The sequence below is a fragment of the Falco naumanni genome, chromosome 17 (genome assembly GCF_017639655.2).
Source record: "Falco naumanni isolate bFalNau1 chromosome 17, bFalNau1.pat, whole genome shotgun sequence".
Lineage (NCBI taxonomy): Eukaryota > Metazoa > Chordata > Aves > Falconiformes > Falconidae > Falco > Falco naumanni.
Window position 1 is genome coordinate 2,966,347 of NC_054070.1, and position 12,415 is coordinate 2,978,761.

General features: G+C 62.9%; 1 protein-coding gene across 14 annotated transcripts in view; it reads left to right on the forward strand.

The window, feature by feature from the left end:
- Nucleotides 1–12,415, forward strand: part of PLEKHA6 (pleckstrin homology domain containing A6) — a 48,512-nt gene that overhangs the window by 10,609 nt on the left and 25,488 nt on the right. For 4 of the 14 annotated variants that reach the window (XM_040616593.1, XM_040616590.1, XM_040616586.1 and 1 more), the window contains exon 1: nt 2,048–2,157. The exons of 2 other annotated variants lie outside the window; for them this stretch is intronic. In XM_040616593.1, the coding sequence (XP_040472527.1) occupies nt 2,150–2,157 (8 nt within the window). In that variant the 5' untranslated portion in view covers nt 2,048–2,149. Of the gene's footprint in view, nt 1–2,043; nt 2,158–7,013; nt 7,106–8,345; nt 8,415–12,415 lie in introns of those variants that run through there. 8 more of the 14 variants (XM_040616588.1, XM_040616592.1, XM_040616582.1 and 5 more) reach the window with 7 other exon arrangements.

A 12,415-nucleotide genomic window follows, 5' to 3' on the forward strand; every position in this document is an offset into this window, starting at 1 on the left:
GGGGTTGGGAACAGTGTGTCAAGTTTGACCTCGTCCCTTCTAAGCAAAAGAAGGTGCAAACACCCCCATTTTTAAGCCAAGGAGAAGGCTGTGGGCTCATCCAGCTGCTTAAGTAGAAGTGATATATTCAAACACCCAAGGAGGAGCCTCCAGCTTCTCCCTCGAAGCCCTCGAAGCTGGCAGGAGCACTGGACCTTGCTGGTGGTCTCTGCTTCATTCCCAGAGGATTTATGGCTTGCTGGAAGGAGACAATGGTGGGCGCAGCTGGGCCACATGGTGGGTGCTGTCCCAGTGGGGCAGGAGGACCCACTGTGGGGCCGAAGTCCTTTGGGGTGGCCCTGGGGAGGAAATCCCCACCCGAGGCCATCTCATCCCCCTCACGCCCAGTCAATCCAGGCTCTCCGAAGGCAAATTTGCTTTTCCAAAGTACCTTTGCAAGATGCTGGGGGTCAGCATCTTGGACCCGCTGTGCTGGTGCTGCATTGGGAAGGATCCTCCTGCCCTGCACCACGGTGGTGTTTCAGTGGGGGCTCTGGGGGTGGCTAGTGGCCCTGCCTTGGGGGGAATGAATAGGCAGAGGGTGCCCGGGGAGCTGTGGGGAGCTGGGCTGGGGGTCAACGTGTCTCCCACTCTTCCCCCCCATGCTCAGGCTCGGGAGGCAGGTGGCTGGGGCGATGCCCTGCCTGCAGCCGGGGCCTCATGCTGCCTGTTCGTAAACAGGCTGTTATTGTTTGTGCGAGCCCGGCAGCACCCCAGGGCTGCTTGTGCAACCAGGGTGGGGAGCTGGCTCAGAGCACCGTGGGGCTCATCGCACCCCAGATGGAGACTCTTGGGCCAGATCCAGCCCCAGGAGCGCAGGGAACCCCGAGCTGCACTCATGCAGAGCCGGCAGCCCCCAGACATGAGCTGCCCCTTCCCAGCACCGAGCCCCCCCGCATGGAGATGCCATGTACAGCCGCATGATGGAGAGGTACTCGCAGATGTGCCCGCCAAGACCCTCTCTGTGCCATGGAGTGGCTTCACCCCCAACTGGCAAAGAGTTTTGGGATTCCCCTTTCCCCTGGGCGATGGCCAGGACCAGCCCTGCATCCCCGAGTGGGCACACCACACAGCCCCCTCGCCCTGCGGGCTGGAGCTGGGGTGAAGCAAGCAGCCATCTGCACAGCCCAGCCTCGCCGATGGTATGTGGTTGCCCCGGTTCTGGGCTGTAGGTGAGCCTGGAGAACTGGGAAAAACAGGGCAGGGTTTTGTCTTCTTGTGTGTCTCGTCCCACTGGAGGAAGCACGGCCACGGCGGTGCTGGCACAAGGAAGTCCCACAGTGGCACGGCACGGCTGCGCTCTGGCTATCGGCCACCGCGGCCCTGGGGAGCAGAGGGGCTCAGCTGTGTGCGGTGCTCAGCAGGGATGGTGACAGGCACAAAACAATGATAATAAAAACGCACATGGCATTGCTGCCCATCACTGCTGGGTGAGGGGGAGTGACATTTCCTATGACCTCAGGCACCCCGTCAGCTCATCCAGCGTGGTGCTGAGTCCCTCCGACCTGTTTTATGAGGTTAAAACCCACACGATTTGCTTTTCTTGCATTGCTGTTTCTAGCACCCAGGCAGGTGGTGCCCATTTGGTGCCCACCGGTACGTCCCTGCCCCCTTCCCAAAGCACAGAGCCCACTCCCACTGCCCGGAGGCAGACCTGGCCAGGGAATGAAAACAGATCTCAAAGCACGATATAAACCAGCGTCAGGCTTTGCTTTGAGCCGGTACCAGTGGGTGCCAGGGCTGGTGGCAGGGGGCTGGTGCAGTGGTGGCCACCGGCTGGGCGGCATGGCCATCCCGGTAGAGGGCTGGCGTGTGCCTGGCGTGGCCGGGAGCAGCGGGAGTGGCGTGAGAGCTGGCGTGCACGGGGGGTGTGTGTGTGTGTGTGTAGTTGTGTGCGAGCGCCTGTTTATATAGGAAGGAGCCAACCTACAGTTTCAGATTTCAGACCTCGCTTATCAGCCGAGCTGTCCCTGAGCTGTCCCTGCCAACGCTGGGACCTGGCTGCTCTTGGAGGTGACCAGCTCTTCGCCCCCTTCCCCGCCAGCTCCCCGCCTTGGCACCCAGCCCACCGCCCTCCCCACAGCCGGCGCCATGGCCCCGGCAGCGCCTGATGAGCAGGTAGGCTGAGCCAGCCGTGGGTGCTCTGTCCTCGCAGCCTGGCCCGTGGTGGGGGTAAGGAGGGGACTGCAGGAATGAAGGAAGAGCCCCCAGGGCTGAAGCAAAAGCGATGGGGATGCTGGAGGGGTTGGCACGGCACTGGGGCAGCGGGGAGTTGGGCTTTGCCGGAGGATGGCTGTGGAGCCGCTGGCGGGGCGAGGGCTCGTGGGGAGGGGGGCTTGTGAACGCAGCCCTGGCCACCAGCACGGCGGAGGCACCTGAACCGAGCCCACGGGTGGGCAGCGCATCCCGCCGGGAGTAGGCATGGGCATGGGCACGGGCATGGGCACGGCACGCGCCCGGCTGCGCTCTCCCAGGGGTTAAACGTCTTGCAGGGAGCTAAATGGAAGGTGTGGCAGGGAGATAAAGGCTGGCAGAGCTGGGAGTGGAGCAGAGGCACCCAGTGCCTCCACACAGCTCGGCTGCCGGCTGGGATGCCGGGTGGGATGCCGGGTGGGATGCTGCCCACCCGGCGGTTCGTGGTTGGCAGGGGTGGTGCCCGTGCCCTGTGCCGTGGGCTGGCTCTGAAGCCAGGGGAGCTGCCATCCCTGCCCTTAGCTGAGCCGGCTGGGGGAGAACGCTGTGATCTCCTGGAAGCGCTGCTTAAAATCTCCTCTCCTCCTGGGTGGGAGGCTCATCTGCATCACCTGCTTTTTGCTGTTTAAAGGGATGTTTCAAGACGGGCTTTTTTAAAGTTACCCTCTGCTGTACCCTGCCGTACCCTCTGCTGTACCCTGCCATGCCTCCTTGTGCTTTCCTGGAGCCCGGAAAAGCCCCCTCCTCCCCAGACCCTCCAGCTGAGCCATCTCTCAGAGCAGCCGGGAGGGATGTTGACACCAGCACCCTGCAGTCGCTGGAGGATGCTCCGGCACTGGGCAGTGACAGGCACCACAGCCCCTGTTGGGCAGCTGTTGTGGGTCTTCCCTGGTCTGCAGCACGGGATGGCCGTGGTTTCCATCTCATTGCTGCCAGCCATCTGCAGGGATGCCTGGGAGATGGGAGTGATCTCCCCACTGCTCTCCAGCACTGGCGGGGCAGTGGGTTTGTAGCTGAGCCAGATCCTGGCACCCTCCAGCTCCTTCCTCCCCTATTGCTCCAGCGATGGTGGGTGAAGAGCCCAGCTCCAGTCTGGAGCAAATTGATCCCTCCCCTTAGCAGCATGTCCTTCACTCCATCCCAGTGCTGCAGGGCCACTGATTAATTTTGTGACAAGGAGGGACTTTTATGGAGGGACAGCTGGGATGTCACCTCTGCGGTCCCCACGCAGTGCCTGATCCATCCTGCTGGGGCAGGGACACGTAGGGAGGGAGGATGCATCAGGGCAAGTCAAGTGCATGGCTGGCTTTTGTCCACTTACTGGTGTCCTAAGGGGCTGAGGTGTCCCTTGTCCGTCCCCTTGATTCCTAGTGACTTCTAGGCCAGCCTGGGCTGTGGACACTGGTCTCCATGCATGTGGAGCATCCTCGCCTGACCCAAACCCACAGAAAAGCAGGAGCCACCATGCTGCAGGCACCTGGCGAAGGGATCTCCCACCTCTCGGGCACCCGCCTGCTCTTCCCACACGTATCGGCCCATCTCTGCCCTCTGGAAACTCAGCACAAGCCTCCGGCTTTTCCCAGTGCTGAGCAAACCAGTTCCTTGCGGAGGGCAGCCACCGCGCTTGCTCCCCTCGACTAACCCTAGTGCAGCTCCCCAGCCCCAGCTGCCTGCGAGCATCCTCGGGGGGATGCTGTGGGTAGCTGCGTCGCTGACGGGCTCATCTGGGCTGTGCCGCCACTGTCAAAGGCATCGCCAAGGGCCCTTGCTGGGCTGGGACTGGGACTGGCCTGGCTCCAGCCCCAGCCCAGCTCCGTGACTCGCATCCCACCAGCTTCCCTCCCCGGGCACGGCAGCAGGCGCTGCAGCCAGAGCCTGAGGGCTGCATCTCCCCGCTGGGGCGCAGGGAGGACAGGGACGACGTTTATTTACGTGATGCTGGGGGAGAAGGGGGAATTGGCAAGAAGCTCACTTGCAAATGGGATTTCTGGGAAGTGGAAGGAGGCTGGCATGCGTTCAGCCTGGAACTGTCCTGATTTCCAATTGGAAACATCCCACGGTGACTAAACTTCATTCAGGGGAAGATCTCGTTCTGCAGAGCCGACGCCGTGCTACTAAACTCACCCGCGGCGTTTGCACCATTGTGGAGGTGGCGGCGGGGAGAGGGACGAGGAACAAGACAAGGGCTGTTTGGTGACACAGAGGTGTGTCCTGGCCCCGTGCTGGCTTTGCACCACCCCGGGAAACTCTGAGGGTCCAGTCTGGTGGGTGCGGAGGGTTTGCAGCTCCCTCTGCTTTTCCCTCAGCAAATTCCTTGCTTTTCCCCCTGCAGCTGACCTCTGGGGCAGCTGTGGGCTTTTTGCGCTAATCAGGACGCAGTTGGGAAGCTGGAATCGACCAGTGATTCACTGGGAAGCTGTACGCGTCTGCCCCAGCCACAGCCCTGCCACCCCAGGGTGTGGTGGGCAGGTGACAGCAATAAAATTGGGGCTGTCCCATCCGCGGGCAGCGAGGGAATTGCGCTGGTGCATTTATTTAATGGCTGATGGAGGAGGAGGCTAATGGCTCGGTACGGCGAGCACCTGCAGGTGGGTGTTAATAAGAACAGGACGGCATCCAGCCTGCCCTGCCCGCCAGAGGCTGTGCCCCAGGATGGCTGCGTTGGGACAGGAGTGGGTAGGTGCCCCAGGGCCACCAGGAGCCCTTGGCTCCCCAGCGCCCACGTCCTGGTGCAGAGCTCGGCAGCAGGGCTCGGTCAGCTGCGGTTTATGGGACTGCTGGGATTTGGTGCAGAGAGCCCTGACATTGATTTATCGCTGCCTCTGTCCTCTGGCTGTGTCAGCGCAGCTCAGGGCTTCGGGGGGTCACTATGGTTCCCTCCCACCAGGGATGCCCCATCCTGGGATGGCATCGCTGCCAGAGGTGGGGGCAAGCTTGGCAAAGGCTTATCCTGAGCCTGTGCCTGGGGTCTGGGTGGGGGGTGGGTGGTCTTGTGCGTGTGTGGGTTGCTCTGTTTGCTTAAGAACAAACCTGGTTTGGGGGACCTTTGGTCCTCACTCTGTGCACAGCGGCCAGCAGTATGGGCACGTGCCCAGGCAGCTTTGGGGCTGGGGTCTGTCGGGGCTGGGGCCAGGAGTAATCAGAGGCATCCTTGGGTACCAGGCTCGACTCCTGCCCGTGGTGTATCCCCATCGTGATGGCTCTTCCCTGGCACTTGGGAGCATTTTTGGCTGCTCCGCACATTGCACTCGTTGGCACCCACACCGTGACAGTGGGCTGCTCTGCAGGGCTGTGGGATGTGCTGCCGATGGCTGCGGGGATGGAGAGGCTCGGCCAGTCCGGAGCTGCTCAGAGCTGGTGCTCACCCTGTCCTTGGGACCTATTCAGTGCAATGCACTTGCACAACCGAGACGTGTGCGTTGTTGCATCACAGCTCGGTTACAAGCTGTTCTGAGGCCTGTGAAGGTACAGGATCAGATCTAAAAATGGAGAGTTTCCCCATATACCACCATCACACCCATGCCGACGTAAGGGATGTGTGGCATTGCACAAGGAAGGCAACTGGGACGGTGGTTGTGGAGAATGACAGGTTGCCCGCGATGACAACCTACCAGCTGGGCCAGCTTCGCTGCAGCACAGGAGGCAGAGCTGAGCTGCTCCTGCCCAGGGCTAAATCCCCGTGGGCACACGTGGCCACGCTGGGCCATGATGGCCATCAGACCATGACGATGCCCTAGGATGCACGTGCCTCTTTGCAGAGACTCGAGTGTGTTGGCCTCGCCACTCTGGCAGGTGTGGGGCTCTGTGCCGGCACGGCATGGCACGGCACAGCCAGCTATGCCAGGAATGTGCCGAATGCGTTGGGACTTGACTGCGGGAGGTCGAGGCGCAGAGCAGCCGATGAGTCACTTGGAGGGCTGGCAGCGGCATGGTGAAGCTTGTGAGCTGGGGCAGAGCCAGAGTTGCTGCAACCCCCTAACTCAGAGCCTCCTCAGACCCAACCCCCCATAGCAAGCATGCCAGCAGTGCTCTGCCAGGGTCCTGCGGTGGCAGCGGGGTGACACAGGCTGGCAATATTGGTGTTAGCAGAGCAACGCGCCCTGTCGTGCCCCCCACACCCTGGGATGCTGCGCTTAGGACTTTATTTTTCCTCCGTATGAGCGCACCCGTTTGCTAAAGTGCTTGAGTGAGAGCTACCCCATGGGAGATCCGACCGCGGAAAATTGGTAATTTAGACAAAAACAATCAAGAACCTCTGCAGGGAGCAGCACAACCTGCTATGGCTGATGGAGCCCAGGCTGGGGCTCACCCCGCTCCCTGTCCCGGTGGGCTCGGAGGCAAGTGGGAATAGCAGTGCCCTGAGACTCACTGCCAGGAGCAGGGGGATGCTTAATTTTGGCACCCTGCACCAGAACATGGCTGCATCCTGCTCTGCACCCTCCAAGTGCTCCCAACTCAGAGTGTTTGCAAGGAGTTTCGTGACCTGTGTGGGTGTGGAGAATGGGAAATTCAACAGCCGTGCCCGTATGCAAAGGGGCTGCGCACATCGTGGGCACGGGGAGCCGAGCTGAGCCCTGCTGCCGGTGGGTCTTATCAGCCACTGTGCCTGCACTTATTTACAGTTCCTTCCCATCTGTGGTTTTTTAGCTATTTGATGGTCTTCTATCATGATTAAAACCATCCCCACAGCAGCCCTCCGCTTTCCAGCCTGCACGGGGTGGTGCCGTGCAGATGTTTGTCCAAGGCTATTTATGAGCACTCGCAGCCTGGACGCCCCCGGGGCCGCGGCTGGGGCTGGAGAAGGCGAAATTTGCTGTGTGTCCGTGTCCGAAAGCCGGAGCTGGGCTGTGGTGCCAGTGGGGCACCACGGGCTGTGAGTACCTCCAGACCTGTGGGAGCTGGGATGGGGATGAGGGTGGGAACTGAGCTCCTTCTGTGCCCTCTGCCTGTGTAGGGAGACGCGGTGGCTGCCCTGGGCTGGCATGGGATGCTTCTGGGGCAGCGGGGACCGGTGATGCTGGATGGGCTTGGGGCTGGGGGGGATAGGGGTTGGCTCCCCAAGTGTCGTTGTGCCCTGGGGCTGTGCATGGGCAGAGCAGGGCTCTACCAGCTCCTGGCAGCGGCGCGCCTGGAGGTTAATCATTCAACCCCTTCGCAGGTTGGGTAATGCAGCCGGTGGCAGGGGGGTGGTGGGGACATCTGTCCTTCTGCCTCCCAGACCTCGGGCACAGGAACAGCGCCTGTGCTCCTCCTCCAGCTCCGGGTGCCCGTGGCTCCTCTCGGTGCGGATGCACGTGGCGGTGATCCGGACAGTCCCATGGGTACTGCAGCGTGCAGGAGACCCTGGCATCGGGGTGCTGGCAACACCGTGTGCTGGCTGAGCGGCAGCTGCAGGAGCTGAGCCGGCCCCCGGCACGGCCAAGGGAGCCAAGAGCCACGGCTGGGTTGTAAACACGCTGGGATAAAGTTACAGCCATTGATGTTCCTTGGAAAAGCTGCATGAAGGGAGAGCTGTGGGACCCCTGAGCTGAGAGATCCTGTCCTGCCCCGGCTCCCACACTAAGGAGGGGATGGATGTGCCTCCTGCCTCCATGGGCAGCCAGGGAGAACAGCCCCCTGCCCTGCCACACTTCCCCACCCCTCGGGGGGCAGAGGGCTGTGGGGCTCAGCCCCCTGGGATGAACACTGCTGGCTGCCCCCGAGGGTGGGGGAGAGCAGAGTCTCCCTGCAGCTCCCACCGAGCTGAGCCGCTTGTGCCTCGGCTGGAAGCAGAGGCAGGATGCGGCCCTGGGGCTGCACGGGAACATGCAGGGCTGCTCCGGGGGCCATGCTGCCGGGGGAGCGGTTTGGGGTGCATAGGGATACGATGCTGTGGGGCCCTGGGGGATGCAGAGCCCCTTGGAAACCCCTTTGCATCCCTGAGCGGTTGGCCTGCGGTGGGCTGCCGTGCCGTGGTGCCGTTAAAGGGGCTTCCAGTGGGAGCAAAGGATGCCTCCCCACGCTCGTCCCGCAGCGGCGCGGTGCCGAGGGGGTTAAGGCTGCTGGCAGCTGCCGTGGCTGTTAATGATTGATACCACTGACGGTCTCCGTGGGCTTGGAAGGAAATCATCCACCCCAGCCGGCTGTGGGAGAGCCACCGGCTTGGCGAGCGGAGTGGACGGAGGGGACGCGCGGTGGCACCGGTGAGTGCGTGCGTGTGTGCATGCGTGCGGGGCACGGAGCCCAGCCGTGGCACACGTGGGCCATTGTCTGTGGCCAGTGCCCGGCCATCCCCAGAGCAGCTGGGGACCCGAGGGCAGGCGGTGCGGTGGTGGGCACAGCTGGCAGTGGCGGAGCGTGTGGCAGGGAGGGCACTGCAGCACCCATTGCTGTCAGGATGCTGGTGTGATGGTCGTGTGCAATGGGTTAAGCAAGTGCTGAGGATTTGTCCCAGCAGGATTTCCCCAGTAATCTGTGCTCCTGACCTGACCTGGCTGGGGAGGGCTTGGGGCCAGGTTTGTTTTGATGCCTTGTACCAGCGATTGCTTCAGACAGGTATTTCTGTCTGCTGGAATCGGTTTCTTAAAGAGCTTAGCAAGAGGTTTAAACCCTCTAGGTCTGGGTCCTGCTTGTGGCTTGGAGGCTGCATTAATAGATCACCTTTGGTGGAGGTGTCACGGCTGGCCAGGCACCTCCGTCCCCCCTGGCTGGGGGTCCCAGCCCTGAGCCGTGGCCCTGCCGCCCCCTCCCCCTGCAGCCCCAGCCCCCAGCCGAGGGAGGGGGAAGGTCTGCAGCCCCACACCGCTTCCAGATTTGTAGGAGGCTGTGGGGTGTGTGGGGAGAGGCTGAAGGGTTGCGTCCTGATCCGATAAACACTCTTGATGTCTCGTCCACTCACCTGTGCTGGTGCCCTGTGCCTCTCGGTGTGTGCCGCGATCCAGCTCCGTGTGCCAGCAGCCTCCCCCCGCTTCTGAGCCCCGCAGTCTGTGTTTACATCTGGGGGATCTGTTCCCTGGCCACCTCACGGCTGGAGAAGGATGCTTGGCCAGCGATGCCACAGGAGAGCTGCCAGCTGCTCTGGGCTGCCCTGTCCTGCGTGGGCAACGTGACGTGGGCAACGTGGTGACCCGCTGCACGTAGAGTTTGGGCTCTGTCCCCAAGAAGGGGTGATGGAGCGACATGGTTAAAGCAGGGCCATGGGCTTGGTGCTGCCAGGACACAGACTGTCACCTGCTCTGCCTTGGGTCCTGGGCTGCTCCATGGCATGGCTGTGACGCTCCCCAGATGTCACCCCAATGCATATGGGATGCTGCTGCGCCTGCCCCGAACTCTCCACCTCCTGCAGCAGCGCATTTTGGCCCGGCTACCCCCGTGGGCGATGCCTGTGATGGAGCTGGGGTTGCCAGGGAGATAAAACACAAACTCCCGGTGCTTTTTGTGCTTTTCCCCGACCCCAGCTGGAGCGGGAGCGGGGGACTCGCCCTCCCCGCTGCCGGCAACGCTGGCTGCCAGCAGCCGCTTTGTTCTCTGGAAATCCCCTGGCTTCCCCCTGCTCCTGGCCATCCCGCAGTGCGAGGACAGCGAAGGCTTCTCCCACTCTCCCTCCCCACAGACACCGGCCGGGATGTCCCTGCTTGGGGCCACTGCCACTCCTGCACCAGCCTGGCTGCCTGGCGGTGGTGACGTTGTGTGTGGCTTGTGGGTGCGCGGGAGCCGCCATCTGCCCTTGCCGAGGACTTTGCCCTGGCTTGGCAAGCCCGGCACAGCAGCCCTGCTGCTTCCCGCCTGGATCCAGCTCAGGCTTTTCTGCCTTCCTTCCCAGCAAGGCTCCCACGGGGACCCCAGGACTCGCAGCAGTGTTGATGGCGAGCCTGTGCTTGGCAGGAGCAGGCGGTAAAGCCTGGCCTGGCCGCGGTGCTCGCCGGCTGCAGCCTTATGCCAAAACCCTCCCGAGGTGCACGGGGCGAAGCTCTGTGGGCAGGGGCTGCTTGCCCCGGGGGGGCTCTCACCGGCATCGGTGGTGGGTGCTGAGCAGGGTGCTCCTTGCCTGGGTGCTGCGGTGGTGGCTGACGTGTGCAGTTTGTCACAGGGGTGAGGTGGCAGAGGGGACGGGCGCTGGAATTGGCACCCTCCCTCCTGGGGCTGCTTTGGCACCTTCCCTTTCGGGGCTGCTTCACGGCAGCACCCGGCACAGACGAGGGCAGGAGGCAACATTCACCTTTGCTTTTCCCTCCCTGGTGCCGTCCCAGGAGCAGCCGGAGGGGAAGGAGGGAGCGTGGCAGGTGGGCACTGGGGCTGGCGGCACGGGTGCTGCTGGGCTGTGCCCCGGTGCCGGAGGGGGCCGGAGCTGGGTTTGGTTAGCGTGGAGGGGCTGCGCTGCCGCCGGCCCCAGCCCTGATGGACGCCGTGCCGGAAACGCTGGCTCAGCTGGATGGCGGGGCCGGGATTAGGGCAGGGATGAGGTGATGGAAGAGAACCGGCTGCTGGCCCCTGCCATGCCGGGAGCAGCACCGCGGGGGTGGGCTGGAGGGAAGCCTCAGCCTGCGGCTCCACACCAAGGTCTGGTTTTTGAGTGCCCACAAGCCGCTTTCTTCCCAGAGGCTGACGGTGCTGCAAAAACGGCGGGCGCTGGGATTTCCCGAGCTGCTGCTCGACTCTGATGAGCCCGTGGCGGTGCCTGGCCAGGCACAGGGGGTTTCTTGCAGCTCTCCATCCCACCTTTACCTTTGTCTCCTCATCCCCTGCAACCTTTCCTCCTTCCGATGCCCTCTCTCAGGGCTGGCATGTCACTCTTACAAGTCCAGGGTGATTTGGAAATGGGGAGCAGCATTTCCCACCAGGTTGTGGCCTGGGCTTTTGGCCAGGCTGGGGCTGGCACAGGACACCCCTGTGGCCAGCTCAGCCCTGCTGAGGGCATGGGGATCGTGCAGGGCTAGTTTTTATTTTTTCCTGCTTGAGTCATTCAACGGGGATTGAAGTAGCTGCAGTGATGGAGCAGCTCAAGGCCTCACTCGTCTGAGAGCCGGAGCTAGGGACGGCCCTGCACAGAGACACCAGAGCAGCCGAGCTGCTGGCACTCGTCCCCTGGCTGCAGTGACTCCGCCAGACCTGCTCACGCTGTGCCTGCAGAATTTAATATTTTTTTTTTTCCCCTATTGAATCTCAAGCACATGCTGTGCCAGCCCTGTGGGGCAGAGCTGAGCCCCCTGCACCCCCTGCGCTGGGTGGGATGGCCTCAGCAGTGTGGAGGGTCTGGTTTATTAGTTAAGTATAAAGCATCTGCTCCTGCCCTGGGCTCCCCTTGCAAGATGCGGCTCGACAGTTTGCACTTGCTCCTCTGAGGGTGGGTTTTCTCTGCCAGCCCCGTTGCAGGGGCTGTGGGTGATGGGGTGACCCCGTGTTCCTTCTCATGGGTGCGGAGCTCCGCAGTTAACTGAGAGAAAAGGGTTTTCAAGGGCTCCAGTCAGAGGAGAGGGATGTGGCTCAGGAGGAGAGGTGAAGAAAGGGCTAGAAAAACAGAGGAAGGAGGCCAGCGCACAGGGCGTGTTTGGCCGGTGGCCACGCAAGCCCCTTGCTTGGGAGCCGCCTGGATGCTCGCCCTGCGAACAGGGGTAAAACCTCCAGACGAAGGGTTTTCATTATCGCTTCGGAGTGGGGTTGCAGGCAGCTTTGGCTGCCTGCCCCCTCCTGCTGCTGCTGCCTGCCGCGGTCCCGGGGCGGCAGAGCCCGGCAGCCGTGGTGGTAACCCCGCCGTCCCAGTCCCAGCTGAGCCCCCCCGGGGGCTGGGGCGATGGGGGCGGCCAGGCGCCTGCTGGAGCTGAAATTCGGGTTGGGGCGTGGGAGGACGAGGCAGTTGGATGCCTGGGGCACACAGCCAGCCTGCGAGCTGGAGGGGTGATGTTAGCTCACGGGGGAGCCCCGCGGCTCTGGCGTTGTACCCCAGCTGGTGCAGCCCGAGCAGGGATGGGGTGGTCAGGCTCCCTGTAGCCCCCCTGCCCGACCACTTTGCTCTGGATTTAGGGCTTGGCAGGCTCCGGCACCTGGGCAGTGAGCCTGCGCCCCCCCGCCCCCCTCCTGCCTGCTCGCCGCCAGATAACAGCCAGGAGCCCTGACACCACGGGGAGGGCCACGGCGCAGGAATGGTTCCCATTAGCTGACAGCTGCCACACACCGGGGGAGGGGGGGGTGGGTTTGGGGGCTGCTT